Source organism: Manacus vitellinus, unplaced genomic scaffold (assembly GCF_001715985.3).
Source record: "Manacus vitellinus isolate BGI_N305 unplaced genomic scaffold, ASM171598v3 scaffold_18_pilon, whole genome shotgun sequence".
NCBI classification, from domain to species: domain Eukaryota; kingdom Metazoa; phylum Chordata; class Aves; order Passeriformes; family Pipridae; genus Manacus; species Manacus vitellinus.
This window is the reverse complement of record NW_021939324.1, coordinates 9,903,818-9,920,944: the sequence shown is the minus strand read 5'-3', so window position 1 is coordinate 9,920,944 and position 17,127 is coordinate 9,903,818. Positions and strand designations below refer to the sequence as shown.

The 17,127-nt window shown below is 38.7% G+C and overlaps 2 protein-coding genes across 10 annotated transcripts in view; one reads left to right on the top strand and one right to left on the bottom strand.

Moving 5' to 3' along the window:
• Nucleotides 1-12,512, bottom strand: part of POLK (DNA polymerase kappa) — a 33,597-nt gene extending 21,085 nt beyond the window's left edge. For 4 of the 8 annotated variants that reach the window (XM_018070436.2, XM_018070442.2, XM_018070440.2 and 1 more), the window contains exons 1-3: nucleotides 12,302-12,506; nucleotides 3,368-3,548; nucleotides 816-935 (exon numbers count right to left, since the gene is read on the bottom strand). In XM_018070436.2, the coding sequence (XP_017925925.1) occupies nucleotides 816-935; nucleotides 3,368-3,505 (258 nt within the window). In that variant the 5' untranslated portion in view covers nucleotides 3,506-3,548; nucleotides 12,302-12,506. Of the gene's footprint in view, nucleotides 1-815; nucleotides 936-3,367; nucleotides 3,549-11,891; nucleotides 12,207-12,301 lie in introns of those variants that run through there. The other 4 variants (XM_018070438.2, XM_018070437.2, XM_029959003.1 and 1 more) reach the window with 4 other exon arrangements.
• A 312-nt stretch (nucleotides 12,513-12,824) lies between these two features.
• Nucleotides 12,825-17,127, top strand: part of CERT1 (ceramide transporter 1) — an 84,754-nt gene continuing 80,451 nt past the window's right edge. For both annotated transcript variants that reach the window (XM_029958983.1, XM_029958982.1), the window contains exons 1-2: nucleotides 12,825-13,091; nucleotides 16,394-16,528. In XM_029958983.1, the coding sequence (XP_029814843.1) occupies nucleotides 12,996-13,091; nucleotides 16,394-16,528 (231 nt within the window). In that variant the 5' untranslated portion in view covers nucleotides 12,825-12,995. The remainder of the gene's footprint in view (nucleotides 13,092-16,393; nucleotides 16,529-17,127) is intronic.

Genomic DNA, 17,127 nt, shown 5'->3' with positions numbered 1-17,127 from the left:
CATCATCATCATCATCATCATGGCCAGTCTTCGCGGATGAAGATTTGGGAAAGGTCATTACCCTTCGAGCCTGCGCAGTGGATTTTTTAGGTGAGACACAGTGTGCGCTGAACTGAGCCCACCCTTTAATCCTGAGGTTCATCTGCCGGGGCCGAGCGAGCTCGGACAGTGGCAGTGAGGTCCTCAGGACGTAGGTTTGTTTAGAGTGACCTTCTCTTAGATGGATGGCCTTACAGGGCTGACGAGCTCCATCTGCCCGGGGGAGTTCCCTGACCGGGAATTGAACCCGGGCCGCGGCGGTGCAACCCAACCACTAGACCACCAGGGGGCCCCTCCTAATCTACAAACCAAAAAAAAAAATACTACTTTTCTAGAGTAATGCAAGAATTAAGAATTCACAGCATGTGGTGTACAACATAGAAAACTCTATGAGGAAGTCAGTAATTCTGTATTCCAAACTGTAATCTCCCTCATTCCATCAGAGGTCGCTGAACACAAACATACATATATTCTAAAACTCAAGACTGATATGATACTTATTAACAAAGTATTTAACAAATCTTTACATAAATTACTTTAAACTGATCAGACAGAAGAAAAGGAGAACGTTTTGGAGAGATTTTGCAATCTGTTCCTCTAGCGAGTTTTTTATTAAGATGACATCATCAAAACATTGTGCACTTTTATTTGAATGTCTAACATCCAAACAGTAGTTAACATTGTGCCTTCCACTAGAATTTAATGCAATAAACTAGAAAACACCATAACGTTTATGATTTGACATTTACTCCAAAAAACTTCTACAAGATTAGTACCTGCAGTTGTGCTTTCAAGAGCTGTTGTGTTGTAATTTTCTCTTTTAGCTGCATCATTTTTTCAATTCGTTGGTTAACTTGTTGATCTTTTTTAAGTTCATTTTCATAAAATCTAGAACCCTGAAAGAAAATCACAAAAACACTAAGGTTTTTATTTGTCTTCTCCTTTAAGCAACCATATCTGATCTTTAAACACAGAAAACATAAAACACAGTAATGGTTTCTAATGCATTCTTTGGATTTTCATATAAACGATACAGAAAAGAGATCAGTGGTTCTTTGCATCTCTCACTTCAAACGACACAAATATATCTCTCCTTCTCAGAGCCCCTATACTTAAATGAGTATAAGGGACATATTTAGAGAACTTTGTATGTTTACTCATTCTAACACTTGACAACAAAAATTCAAAAAGAGTAGATAAAAGTCAAACTATTTTTTGCAACACCTCCAAGGTATGGAGTATAAAACTAATAAAAATTTATTTAAGCATTTTGCCAGATTTCCATATAGTTTAATATATATGGAAATACAAAACGACATTGTGTAAGTCAAATTCACTTGTTACATTGAGTATTCTGTTGACCTTTTAATCTTGAAGGACATTGCAGAATTAGAAGCTATTTGGAAGAGGATGATCAAAACCAAATGGTTATAAAAAAGTCCTGCTGCTCTCAAGTATTTAATTGCTCCTTCAAAAGGCGTAAATAAAAGGAGATGAAGTGAAGACAAAAAAAGACAACAATCGTGTACAAAATGTATAATGTGACTTCCCTTCCTGACTCATAGCAAAGAAAAGAGAGCATACAATGAAATAGAAAAGAGGAAAATTCAAAACGAGGAAAAATATTTTTCTTGCAAAATCTGCTTAGCTTACAAGGGAAATAACATTTGCAGGAAAAGGTAATGTCTTTTAATGAGCTATTTGGTAAAATCTGCAAAAGTGGACAAATTTTTAGCTTAAAGTGTCTGACTACCAAACTGTCAGAGATACCAAAAATTCAGCCACAGTCAAGTAAGAATAAGGTGTTTATACAAAAAGCAAAAATATCTGCTTTTATAATAATGATAAAAAAGATGAATGGTAGGACTGTAGTGTCATGTCTCATTGTTTAGAAGAAATCTCTGATTACAAGAAATTTGGGGGTGTTTTCTTTGAGTATCAGACATGCATTTTATCTTTTCTCCCTCTGCAATCAAACATGACTTGTTGAGACTCATTGAAAGAAATAAGTAGCAAAATACAGGTGTGGGAAGCAACCCAGTACTTAAGATTATTATTAAGTTGCAGGCTTTTTTTGCTTCTCTTGTGGTATTTCACAGTTGAAATGCCATAAAATCTTTCTCTAATACAGTTGTGGCTAATGTTTGTAGGTGTCATTTTGCAGACTATAGAAAAGCTTAATAAAAAGAATCAATGCTTCTTTTCAGATTTCTTGAGGTGTATCTGGTATTCATACTCTCTTGCTTTGTTTGCACAGAAATATATTCTAATGGACACATGCCTGTAAGTCAGTTTTAAAAGTTTGTTTTACAGTTAATTCTATTTCACACCGGGAAATGAAACAGTAACTTTGCTATTGAAATAATTTATGCAAACATCATTATTTGGAATATGTCTGACAAAGCACTGTTTTCAAGAAAGAGCATACAGAATAAGTACAAGAAACATCTAAGTAAAATGGAGCTTGATAGCATATGAAGTATGATCAATGTGAAATTGCACACACACACAAAAACAAGTTTGAGAAATAAGAGCTGTTTGCAGCGTGTTTAGTTCCCCCCCTGCCCTGCCCTTGCAGTCTGCCACAGAGCAATAGTAGTCAACACACAATTCATGAGCAAAACATCAAACACTTACTTTAGGGCCATAGTGACACCCAAGGAAATACCCACTTGATCAAGGAGAAGAAAACCCAGAGTTGATCAAATAAAGTGTTATCCCTATATTGTCCTATGTGAACTCTTGAAGAACAACTAAGAGGGCTAATATTTCAATGCTTTGCAGATTTGTGGGGTTCTCTGTGGATCTTTGGTACAAAGTTGCACACTACTGGCCACCTCTCTTGAATACTGAGAAGACAGTCAAGAAGACAGGCAATGAACACCAAGAAATTCTACTGAAAGTACTACAAAAACCTAATTACATCAAATTCATCAGTTACAGGAAGGTGACCAATAGAAGTAAATCTGCTTGGCTAATTAATGATGGAGTGGACAAAAGGAACAGAAAAAGGCAAAACAAGAGGCCTAAGGAAGCTGCAACCTTCACAACTACCTCTGCAAAATGCTGTGACATTTAGGTACTGCTTTGGACAAAAAGGGAGTACTTAAGGACATACACAATTGTATTCCTCCATTTCCCTGTGGGTGAATCCAACAATACCCTATGTGACACTAAGCTACAATCCCTCCCCTTCTTCCCAACACATGCCTTTCTCCTAAGAAGAAGCCCTCTATATACAGATATGAGGGATAAAATCTGGGGAAGGAAGAGGGCCTTATGATACTGGACCACAGATAAAATATACAAAAAACGTAATCACACCGACCTTGGTAGCTTCCATGATGATTTTATTGATTTTCTCTTTATCCAAACCTTGCATTCCAGCTTTGTTATCATTAAGGCCCATTCTAAGTAGAAATCCATCATCGCAAGAGCTGTTAGCAACTTTTTTCTTATCGTCCATTGTACTTCTTGAAAACAAGTACCTGTTTTAAGACTTAATATCTGAAAAAAAAAAAAGATTTTGCATCAAATATTTATGTTCCAATTGAACAGTAATAAAAAATAAATTTTGGAATTCATTTGCTTAATTTATTAAATAAGCATTTTATACTTATCCAGAAAACAACACACTTATCACAAATACGAAGACCTGTATTCCTGCAAAGTGGCCACATGAGACCTGCCACACTCATCACCATAAAGCAATTCTATGAATTGTTACTGTTCTGGAGAACAGTAAGCCTCTATTCTTTTATTAACTTACAAACATAGTCTTTTAAAAGTTTCCTAACAGAAATAATGGAGCACCACCAACTTCAGGTAAAGACTAGTACACCTTACATAGGCACATGCTATTTATGCCTATCAGATGAAACAACACTGTTTTAAGCACGAAATACTATTCACTAGATTATTATGTTAGAAGAAAAGAAGTTGAATTATTTTTAAATTACAGAAGACCACTGCTTATTTAGTCCTTGTTCATGCTTGAGAAAAGCCATAGAATCGTTCCCAGTAATTTCTAGCTCAAATTCAAAACTCTTGTTTGTGTTAAAGCTCATCTTTTAGAAACAGATGGCTTAAGTTAAAAGTTTTGAATAAAACCCTATTGTTTAATTCAGGGTAAAAGTCATATATTCTTTTTTTTCCATTAATGTGTAGAGCCATGGTATCCAACTGGTAGAACTTACCAAGCCTTTACTACTCAATTACTTCTATCAGCAATTTCTCATACATGCAGGTACTTCTGACGTGTGAACTTCTGACACCCTCCCTTTTTCTTTACGAAAGTAAACAGCTGAATCCATCAATAGGCTTTAATTATATGGAAAATTGTCTAGTTTTTAAATTGATCTCAAAAAAATAAAGAAAGTGAATTTCATCTTCTATTGAATGAACCTGTGGTCTTGTTTTCACCAGATTTAAACAAGTAGAATTATAGAACAGTTTGAGTTGGAAGGGACCTTTTAGAGGTCATCAAGTCCAAGGCCCTGCAACGAGCAGGGACATCTTCAACCAGATCAAGTTGCTCAAAGTCCCGTCCAACCTGACACTGAATGTTTCCAAGTGTAGGGCATCCACCACCTCTCTGGACAACCTGTTCCAGAGTGTTTCACCATCTTCACTGTAAGAAACCCACTTTTCTTGTATCTAATCAAAACCAATCCTCCTCAGTTTAAAACCATTTCTCCTTGCCATATCACAACAGGCCCTGATAAAAAATCCAAGTGTGATAATGGTATAATGAACTTAAAATATATTTATTACTGGAAAAGCATACAGAAATAATTTCTTCCTACCCCAAGTCATTGACTCATAATCCACTTCAGTTTTCCTGTCATGTAGAAAGAACACTGACTCCTCAACTTCCTCTTCAAGCTGATCCCTGTGACCAGAATCCTCCTCACTTGGAGAAGCCACACCTTTTCAGGCAAACACAGCTGCTCTATTAAATAACCACAAATCACACAAATATAAGAGTGTGACTTTTTTCTTTAAATGCCACTTTTCCACTCCAGGACTTCAGTGGGCCTCATGAGCAACCAAACTTAAGAAGGTCATTATGTATTTTTGTGTTTAGAAATTAATTTTTGCTACTAAAGAACCACATAGATGACTTAAAAATTATTGTTCATATTTTCCTGAAGATCTTCTACGGAAACATACTAGACAACTGAAGTCAAGATATTAAAGAAAGCCATATTTACAAAAAGGTTCCAACAAAAATATCCAAATTTTAGTCATATACTATTAATTCAGATTATTATCTCTGATGTCTTCTGAAAATGCAAGATCAGGTATGTAATGCTGTGTTTATCTCCAGTGTGTTGTATTTCAAAGAACAGAAGTTGTTGTAGAGACCAGAACTATTTTCCTGACCCTTTAGTAGCACTTGAGCTTCTATAACAGCTTCTGGGAATAGGAGCAGCTTCATAGCTCTGATGTGTATCTCTCAAATACCATGACGCTGAATATTTTCATAAATTTTTCACTGGCAGTAGGGCAATCTCTTACAGTTAGCATTCACATTTACCAGAGCAGTTTGCTAGACTTCAATCAAAGGAAAAACCACTGCATCCCACACAACATTTCAAGTTTCAGTTCATGTTCATAAGCACGCCCATATCAGCTAGTTCCCAACAATTTCATGGTTACTGGCAATCTCTGTAAGCAACAGGCACAATTCCCCATAAATATTTTCTTCAAGGTAAATGTGCCTCCACTATTCCTCCTCATCCTTTTATCACTCTTTCCCTTCAAGAAGCTAGAATGAACACAAGATTGCTTTCATTTCCTATTCCAGTCTTTGCAACGTGTTTCAGCTCTTCCTTATTCCTGTCTTTCTCCTAATATACAGAAATTTTTCCCCTTTCTCATTCAGATCACTCATAAAGGCCCAGTTTTACAGCAGAAGCTTTAAACACTAATTTATGTCAGTCAAAAGTCTTCTCTAGCACATTGTTACTTATTCAACAATAAAACGAAACCATGATGGAAAAAATAATTGTCTTTTAAAAGTCTCATAAATGGTGGTCTCTGATGTATTTAATCTTTTTAGCTTTTTGTGTGCAACAAAATACATTGCTAGTACCAGATGAGCAAATGTCCAAATATCAAATAGTACCTTAGTTGAAATTAAGAAGAAATATTTATTTCAGGACATGACATTAGTTCTCCAGCCAAGATTAAAGGCGTAGAGAAGAGAAAACTTGAATAACAACTGATACAATTTCTATCTGCTTAACATGAATAGAAAATGAATATTACCTTGGTTTCAGATTAATGGGTCTGAAAAAAATACATAAAATATTTAACATATTGAAGTGAATCACAATAGCTACAATAAAACAACAGATACAGTACTGACAGATAAAAAACAGTGGTCATCTGCAAACTGTCATCATAGACAAACTGAAAATGGAAATATTTAAAGGTAATACAGAAGCAGAACAGCTTGAAACTATGCAAAATGTGAACAAAATGTCAGTGTGGACAGTGGTGAGGACAAGTAGTAACTATTTCAATTAACCTAGAGAAAACATTTAATTTGTGATGACACAATGTTATAAATTTGTTTTGCTAAAACAACTTGGAAAAAGTGGGTAAAGGTTTAGAGTCTAATGAAACACTAACTCAGTCTAGGCAGAGTGACAAATATTTGGCATGCTGTCCTTCAAGAAGTTGTCGCAAGACTGAGCTGTTTCCTCTGATAGAACACACTACATCTCTTTAAGCATCACGCTGAGTAAGCAGATGTGAAAGGAGAGAAGTCCGTGAAAGCAGTCTACAGTAAAATACTATCCTATTATTCCTGTGATTTGGGAATGAGAGGAAATAGGGTGGATGAGGTAACTTTCCAATTGCTACAGGAAGGTACAGAGAAAGACTTTGGCAGTGAATGCCAGCATTAATGTAAAACAAGGGGGGAAAAAATGTGGAGAGGAATCACAGAACACCACTACTGAGTAGAAACATTTATTAGTAACTTGGGATGCTTACAAGTGGAAAAAAATCACTAATAAAATCCCAGCCAAGCTGTTCTAGAAGCAGGCACAGAACTCAACTGTACTAGCCAGACAGGGCTACATATTTGTATCAATTTTTGATTGTATTTTGAAAGTATTAAGAGACTGAAACAGCAATAAAGTCAGAGCAACAATTTAATTTCATGTGCCTCTACCTTTATTCAAATTGAGCATATTTTTGAACAGTTGACTGAACCAGCATGAAGGAAATGGCTTGTATTTGTACTTGATGTACAAATGTAGAGAACGAATAAAGGAATACCTTCCAGAATCCTTAATTACATAGGCTACTTCAGAAGAAAATCAATATTAACCATAATTTCAATGACAAGGTCAAGGTGTTAATAGTTCTGTAAAATCACTGAAAGCACAATAAACAATTAACAAAGCTAGGACTTCATCCATTCTGGGACAGAAATGAAATTCACTTGTACCAAAGACCCTACTTCACAAGTAAGCATTAAATAATTTATCTGCTTCACTAATTTTTGCCAAGCATTAAACAGTTCTTGAAGAATAAAGAATAGAAGAGTGAAATGCAGAACAAACAAGTTGAGGGGACAGATTCAAGAGTAACTCTCACTCCCAACCTTCCAAATGTCTCCTTTGCACTGGAAATGATTGCAGCTGGAAACCACCTCAAAACAAAATCTCTGGGTGCTACTGAAACAACTCCCAATAAGACCAGAACTCATCTAAATCAACATTCTTATTGGAAAATACTTGGGTTTTACTCCAACTGCTAATTAGATTGAACTGGTGGCCACAAAGCTACACTTCTTATGCCACTTGCTGCACAGAAGTGTCTTCATCCAGTCTGTGTAAGCAACACATGCATCATTAAAGAATAAAACCCATCTAACCCACCTCAGTAAAGAAAATCATGTCCTAATAGTCAGGGCCTTTGAACAATAGATTTCACACAAATTGCTTTATTTCTTTAATTTCTAAGACAATAACAAACATAAATTCAGCAAACTAGGAAAATTTAACCCCACTAGAATGTTTTTAACATTTCGGATATTTAAAAGGTTATGCTACAAACTCCATAGAACATTTTATTTAATAGTGCTTGATTTATCCATTACTTGGATAAGGATTTTATCCCAAAATAGTAACAATTATATTAATCATAGAACATCCTGAGTTGAATGGGACCCATGGGATCATCAAAGCCCAACTCCCGAGCCTGCACAGGACAACCCCAAGATTTACATCATGTACCTGAGAGAATACTTATGTATATAATGTATGCATATTGCATACTTTCCAAAAAGAAGTACACCTGTCTTTTCTGAGTATTCATTTGGCAAGGAAACACTCTGGCTTGATCAAATTTAGCAAACGGTTTAGCTCTCATTTCCTTGTAAAAACTTGTTCCTCTGATAATGATTTAAGTATCAGTTGCTTTGAAGTCTGTCCTCAGCAAGGTAAACCACCAACAAAGGCATGTGCAAGCAAGTACATCAGACTGTCCTTCTGAACTATCTACTCAATTCCTTTCAGCCACAGATGGGTTGATATTTACAAGAGCCCTGCTTTCAGAATAGCCCTGAGAAGTCTTCCATCAATTTTAATCCTGTAGTGATTTCAAAAAAAAAGGAACTGGCAAAAGAAACTCCACAACAGTATCGTCAGCATTTAATATACATTGTGTTAACAACCTAGGTTTCCTACTAGTGCATTCAACGCTGTTACTGTTTTCACTATTCTCTCTCTCTCAATATATAATAAAATCTGGGCTTTCAGAAAACAGAATCTTCCGATAAAGATGTAAGTATTTTTACAACTGTAATCAGCCAAGGTACATGAAAAATTAATATGGAACAGAAAACTGGAACATAATTCATGGAAGTGAAAATGGCACTATTTTTCAAGTAGCAGCTGACTCAGTATTTTGCAAAAACAAAGATCCCATATAAGCACCTAGACTTAGCCCTGAAGAAAACGAGGCCTTAGAATTATGTCTTTTCTATACTCATTGACTTTAGGATACAGCAAATTAGTCAAATCCATCCTTTTGAAAAGTAAATAATTCACACTGCAAGTAAACAGATAATAGAGACAGCTTCTGACAATGCCCAAAATTAAATGCCAAAATATGTATTTTATTCCATTCATCAAACTGTTCAAATAATTCTTCACTTATGTGAAGAGCAAAAGAAGTGGAATACTCATCTCCTATCAATTTTCTGCAGGCAGGATGCAGTGCAATTCTTTTCTAAATTCTGCTTTCAGTTTCTCTGTCAAAAAACCCTCATGTCTTTGAAATGTCAAAGTTTATCTGAAGGACAAAGAATCATCATATCTTCTTCTGTCTCTGCTCTGCATTTTCAACTGAAGACCTTTTCAACTGAAAGATTTATTTCAAGTTTCTAACTAAGTTTTCCCAGCACTTCCTGATTACTGAAAACAAAGGCTTTAGCAATTTAATCCATAAAGAATATAATGAAGGAACTGAACACTTAATAACAACATTCATCAGTAAAAACTACATCATAGGTGATGTACTTATCTGCAACAAGGCCTCTACAGATGTGTTTAGTGACAACATATTCATACATTATTTATTTTTATTTTTTTTACTTAGAAGAAAAACCTTAATTCAGTGACTCACAGAGACCACAATTGCTTTAGAAGAAATTGTCTGAATCATTAATATTTCTGAGCCCATACTATTAGGCAATATGCTGTTGCATAACAAAGCTCCTTAAAGGATCCTCTTAAGAAAAATAGTCTCAAATTTCAGAACAAACATGATCATGTTCATGAACATACTAGGAAGTGTTCATATACTAGGGGTGACTTTTAAAAACTTACAACGAACACCCTAAACCAGAAGGTATGATAGTGGAAAAAAGATATACAAATAGGGAGAAGAAAAAAATAAAGATATTTATAAAGTTACCCACTTTACACTGCTTATTATGACTGACATCCCTAGAAGTCAAACTCACCCCATTTTGTATTATAAGTAATGTGTCAGCAATATAGAACAACACTATCTGTTGTGCTGTTCTGACAAAGGTGATGACTATTTCCACCTAAAACAATAATTTGTAAACTTCTAGCCATCTCAAGACACTAAAAAGGGTACAGACTGGGGATGGGGTGACTTCCAATGAAAGAATACACACAGCAATGAAACACAAAATAAAGGTTCAGTAGAAAAGGCACAGAAGGGGGTAGAGGGGAGCGAGTGTACCAGCACATCAGTTTGATCTTCTCCATTTCCCATGCTTTAGTTTGCATCCCAGATTGGTCTTGGGGGAGGCAAACCAAATTCCTTTCAAACTATACTTAACTGGAAGACTGTGCTTCCAGAGCACACCTGCCACATGACAATTGTTAACGTATGTGCCCTCCATGGGATCAGAGTACTGTAGTCCAAAAATAAACCTCTCGAAGCATTTATAAGAACTTCCAGTCCTCAGCATTAAATCTTTCCTTTACACATCTACGCCCACTGCACCACATGCTTGCTAATATACATATGGCCTGATCTCATTAAGAGTAACAGACAGCATGTTATATTTTAAAAAGACAGTTGGAACATTTAGAAAAAAGAGGTGATTTACACAAGGTATTCACAATCGCAATACGGTTTTTGGAAGAACACAAACTGGTGACACTGTGGGAAAAAATAAAACGTATTTGGAGTATGTGGCAGATGTAAAAAAAAAATCTACTAGCTAGCATAGACAGTGCATTATATGAAAAGCTGAAAAGGCAAACCTTTTAGCATCCAGTATTTTTTCATTTAAAGTTTGGTTATAAAATGCTAACCAGACTTAATAATCAAAACAAATATTCTCTCTATAAAGGATGAATATGTTTGTTGAACAACCTGAAAAAATATCTCCCTAGGCATTTTTATTTTTTAATACCTGATTGAGTCAATCAGTGCCCTGGAGGGGGAGGAAAAGAAAAAAAAAAGGCAAGCTACTTCTGTAACTAAGTGAAAAGTCACAGACTGAAAGCATAACAGGGAACGGCTATGTACACAGCACTGTCACTGCCAAAAGGACTTGCTCAGACATGTCTCTTCTCCTCCTGCTCTGGATCAGGGTAAAGAAGCTCATTCAGAGTTTAACGGGTTAACACAATTGGCTTTACAGGTGATACCGGTTAATTTCAAAAATGTATGCAGAGAAAAACTATAAATTATTCTCATACATACCAACATTTACAAAACCTGACCACTCTGCTTGCTTGACAAATACAGTACATGGCAACTGACACTAAGAATTAAAAGTCAGGCTTGGTTTCTTTCCAAACAGATGGTTAATCAAAGAACATAGGTTTGTGATAGTGATTTATGTTTTAGAAAATTGTCTAAAGTAGCACCCACAGTAGACTCCTGTAATAGTTTTTTTCTGTGCATTGCAGTGATTAGACAAACATTACGATGTCTGTGGCTGTCCTTTATTTCTAATTGTTTAGGACAATGATGCTTCTTCATGAATCACTCAGTGCTGCATTTATTGTAAATATCTTTATACCTGAGACTTAACACAGGCATGAATATTATTTAACTTTTAGCTTCTACATATTGAGAATGCATATAAATGGACATAAATGTATATAAATTCTCTTTCAAAAAAATATTAAATTCTCACAGAAATGTCAAACCACCGAGCATGGGAAAATTTCACAAGGACTAGTCATAAGGATGAAGAGAGAGGAAAGAATACTACAGCATTGTTCTTGCGATACAACCAGAAGTATAAATTCCAAAACTGAAATTTCCTCAACCAGCATATTTAATGCACTTCCCCCCCGCCCAAGAAATCACGAGAAAGGAGATGAGTTAGTACGAACCGTAAGTCCTTCTCAAACCACTACACCTGCCCAAAAATCTTGAAGGTTCAACGGTGGGGTTGGGTTTTTCCCCCTCTCTGCAAATATTCCTCTATCCATAAACATGGACGAATACAGGTGTGTCAGACTTAAGTCTGAAGAAAGAAATCAGCGGTTTGTTCCCTCAACTGCGAAAGCAGTTTGATAAATGGATGCCAGGACACCCGCAGTACCTCGCAGCTGGTGCCGAACGCCGACCCACCAGAGTACCAGCTCTGCCCGTCCCACGCCCTGGGACATCACAGGCGAAGTGGAACCGGCACGGACCCGCCCTCCCGTCACATTTCACCGGAGCCGGTAGCACTTCCCGCCCCTTCCCGCCGCCTCCACCACCTTTGATTAGGGAAAAGTTTGAAGTTCACACCCCCTCTCCCCGAATCCCGCCAGTTCGAGGAGAGAAAGGCGAGGCTGCACCTCCTCACCCTAAAAAGCAAGCAGAGCCGGAGAGACGCTTCGCCTCGCTAAAGATAAAGCAAAGGATAAAGCAAGAGACAAAGCAAACATCCCCCGAGCAGCACCACCGCCCTCGGGAGCGGAATTCCCCTCACCGGGGGCACTGATGCGAGACCTGCCGACACCGTCCGTCACGGAGACGAAATAAGATGGCGGCAGGTCGCCGGCCAGGGCTGAACTACACCTCCAACATGCCTGTGCACTATCGAGGGAAGCAGCGCCTCGCCTCACGGCTCCGCGGTTACTGGACTACACCCCGTGGGCGCCGCGCGCGGGCTGGCGGGGGGGACTGGTGAGTGGTGGCTCGAGCGCGCGCCCCGCTAAATGGCGGCGGCGGCGCGCTGAGCGGGCGCGCGCTCGCCCTCCTCCCTAGCGTCCCGGTGTGTGGCTCTGGCCGCGGCGGGGTCTGTGGGCCTCGCGAAGGGAGCCTGGGCTGCGAGCCTGGTCGCCGCCGGTCGCTGGCAGGTCGCTGGGCAGGGGTGGGCGCGCTCGACGGGCGCACCCGCTCAGGTAGAGCCTGGCGCTCCGTCCCTTCGGCAGAGGAGGAGGAGGCTGCTGGGGCGGGGCCCTCCGGCTCTTTCCCAGCCTGGCGGTGGCTGCGGTCTCGGCTCCATGTCGGACAACCAGAGCTGGAATTCCTCCGGCTCCGAGGAGGACCCTGAGACCGAGCTCGGGTTGCCCATTGAGCTCTGCGGGGTGCTCAGCAAGGTAAGCCGCCTCTACCCCCTTCCCGCAGCCCGGCGCTCCCCCATCCCCGCTCCCCTCCTCGCTGTCAGCCCCAGGGAGTCAGGCCGAGGGGCCGTGCGGGGGGGTCTGTGCTCGGCTTCGGCGGGGGCGCTGCAGAGCCCGGCGGGCACCGCCACTGACGCCTGAAGCGTGGCTGACAGGCAGAGCCTGGCGGCGCCCGCGCTCCCCTCCCTGGCCCCGCCCGCCCCGCGCCGGAGCAGCCCATCCCCCCGGGACAGCTGCGGTCCCGGCCGGCCCCACAGCTCGCGCGCCGTCCGCTGCTGGGCCGCGGAGCCGGGCGAGAGGCGTCTCCCGCGCTCGGCCCCGGCTGGGTGTCGCGGCACCCCGGGAGCTCCCGCAGGCACCGTGGTGGCTCCCCGGGAGCGGGCACGGCTTTCAGTGCGAGTGTTAAAGCAGGGCAATAAAGAAATACTCCTGCAGCAAGAGATAACGGGAGGAACGGAAAAGGAAAATGGCCCTACAGCTTGTTTCCCCTTTTAAAAATAGCCGTATTTTTTTTCCTCTTTTATCGCTGAAAATAAGGTGATATCCAAGTATGTGTCGGGTGGTACCGGGAAATCTTATTTTTAGAAGTACTTTGAAGTTGAATATTAAATTACTAAGTTTGACCACTTTTTTTTTTTTTCATTACGGAAAGTATATTCAGAATAATGTTTAGAATTAAAGCACTACGTCTTGCATTTTTTTTCCTGCCCTTCATGATAAGGCTGGGCACAAGCCAACGTAGGAGACATAAGTTACAGGATACAGAGATCTTAAACTTGCCCTGGATGCAGAGAAAGCAGGTCACACTCTGCTTGTTGTGAGGGACTCTCTGAACTACTTCCATCCTGAGAATGGATGTGGATGGATATGCTTCCATCCTTCCAGAGATAAGAAGAATAGTTAGGAGAAAAGAAGGATCTCTGCTTGCATTTGTAAGATCTTCTTATTTAACAGTGGATGCCAGAGGGAGGATGAGATGGCTGTTACAGCAGTTACAATGTGAGATTTTTTGATTGGTGTAGTTTTGCTATTTTGTTTGGGGTTTTTTTCATTGCAAAGGTTTTCTTTGGTAAGATGCTTCCATCATTAGAAGGGATGTAATCTGTGAGATATAATTTATTTTTATGTTAGCAAATTAAAAATTAAGTCCAGGTACTGTTTCTGGCATAGAAGGTGAAGCCATGGCTTCAGACATTCTGTAGCTTAGGTATGTGCAAACTTTTTGCTTTTTTAGATGAACATGCTAAGTGTAGCAAACACTGACTTTCCTGTGAGGAATTTAATCTGAATAGTCAAGTATGGCGAAACCTGTTGCAATGAGTATGTTTGAGGGATAAGGCTACCTTTTGTTAGTTGATACCTCACTAATTATTGAGACAAACTAATTGAAATGAAATGGTAGCATGCTGAACTTTCTACTAAGAAAATATCTATTTTTATTACTTAAGTTCTAAAATCGAAGAAATAAGCTGCAGTTCGCTAAGTACTTAGTGTTTCAGTAGTTCTGCCTTTCGCTAAAGAGAAAAGCTTTGAAGGAAATGGAGTTATTTGGTAAGAGAAACTTGTTAGAAGTACGTCCTGCTGGTGTTTTGAAACTCTGGGCTTTTTTTCCATTTTGTTTCCTGCTAACGATTTTAAGGTGGATACGAAGAAAGAACTTCAACGTGGAAGAGTATTTCTTGAACATCTAGTTTTTCTAGATGCTTGGAAAAACAGTGGTCACTTCTCAGCCAAAACCTTGTGTTTACCCAAGTATGCTTTAAGGAGTCTCTTAATTCATGGCACACTTGAATTGCAACAGCAAGCTTCGATTGCAACAGCAGATGCAAGATTGACTGCTATATTTGTCTCTCTTAACTTTTTCGAAAAAGAAAAGGTGCTTTCTCTTGCTTTTTTGCCGAAGACAACTTCGGGCTCTGTCTTTCACCTCTTAGGAGGAGCTGGAAACATAAGAGATAGGAAAAGAGAAAGGCAGGAAATAATATACCTCCATAGCTTGTACTACCAGTTCATGTACTGACACAGCTGAGGCTTTCTTTAAGTAATGCTGAACTTAGCAATTAGTTGTATTAAGAGATGAAAAAGGGCTTTATATTTGGAGAGGAAATCAAGGTCTTGCCTACATTTGAAAATTGTTAGGAATTTCTCAGCGGTAATTTTTTTCTTTAGACCTCATCGTCTGATAACTAGAGTTAACATGTAGTTATAGAATATGTGTTAACTAATAAGTGTAGTATAATGTGGAAATAAGGCGGTTGGTTGATTTTTCTCCCCTCCTCATTTTTATATTACAAAATGAAAAATAATGGTTGTATTTAAATGCTAATAAGAGGTTACTTCTCTGAGCTTTTTGTCAAAGAACACTCGTCATAATCAAAGTAATGCTTGCATGATAAGATTGTTTTCAATGCTTTGGTTCTGTTTTTATCAAATTTATAATATTTTTACTGTGATTGAAGACTAAGCCCAGTGTATTGTCAGAATTATAGGATAGTCCTGATTTGCTGTCAGTATGATATGATTCTACAAAATGCAGTTGGGAAGATGTTGCAAAGATAAGATTAATAATCAGAACTTTTAGTCACTTCTTACTACATCTCTCTAGAATTAATCCAGAATTTGTTCCTGAAAAATCGGTTTTATTCCATGTGTGAATGTGAAGTCCCTAGAAAAATCTGAACAGCAAAAGCATGATTGAATGTCTGCTGATAAGCAAGTATCTTCTTTGTGAAAGTGGTTAGAATTAAAACCTAAAGCAGTGTTAAATTGATAAAAACCTGATTCCTCTAGGCACAATAGTTATTTACTGTATCATGAGATAATGGCATGATTTTATTTCTATGAAGAGAACTTTATATGACATTTTATATAAAATTTATTTCATGTTCCCTTCAAGTCTTTTGACCTAACTCCCAATTTTATATCAGGTACCTAAATTCTCTTTAGTAGTTAATGTTTGATTTTTCTCCCTTCCCCAGTTTCCTCAATTTGTACTATCAGTATGTTTATTATCTTTATTGTAACTGGCCTTGGCAATGCAGTTGCAGTCAAGACATCTGTCTCTATATTGACTCTTTGGGACAACTGAGTTTTTGTACCTTTAGGAGTTTGTAAAATTATTCTAGGAGCTCTGAGTAGAAAAAAGTTCTCAGTTGGGAAGAACTTGTAAAAATAAGTTGCTTTTTTCTGAAGGTGCTCAAAAAGCCTGAAAAATATCCATTTTACTTCCTTTTATTGTTATGTTTCTATTAGCTGATCTTTGGAAATTCTTTTTACAGTGGACCAACTACATTCATGGGTGGCAGGATCGATGGGTAGTTCTGAAAAGCAACACACTCAGTTATTACAAGTCTGAAGATGAAACTGAGTATGGCTGCAGAGGCTCTATCTGTCTGAGCAAGGCTGTGATTACAGTAAGTACTATTTCATTATTGCCATTATTTCATGTTTTGAGGTGTTATATGTTTGTATTTGGTGAAAGGAAATATGGGTATGGCTAATTCTCTTAGGTCATCTGCTTATGACAGTGAGTGGTGTCAGTGGAACACTGTGAAGCAGGGCAAGGAGTTCCTAATAAGAAAACAAGCGGTTCTCATTTGTGGCTTCAGTGAGCAGCATTTTGTTTCTTACATTAGAGGTTTTTGTGGGTAGAGATACTGTTTGCCTCTGAAGGCTGCACCATTTTTTTCCCAGGCCCCAGACCAACTTCCCAGAGGAGGTGCCATCTTTCACAGTCTTTGCACTAGAGAGAGAAGGTTTGACTGTACTTTCTGAATATGACTCTGTAGAATGTTTCCAAGGGGAAAATTTCTTCTAAAACGTGCTTGCTCTGAACAAGTTTGTGTGTTGCTGTAAAAGAAGGTTCAGAATACACTGATAAGAGGTAAAGAGCCTACATATAAATGAGCACAAGTCTTATGAGGATTGGCTGAGGGAGCTGGGATTGTTTAGCCTGAGAAAAGGAGGCTCAGGGGGTACCTTATTGCCCTCTACAATTACCTGAAAGGAGATT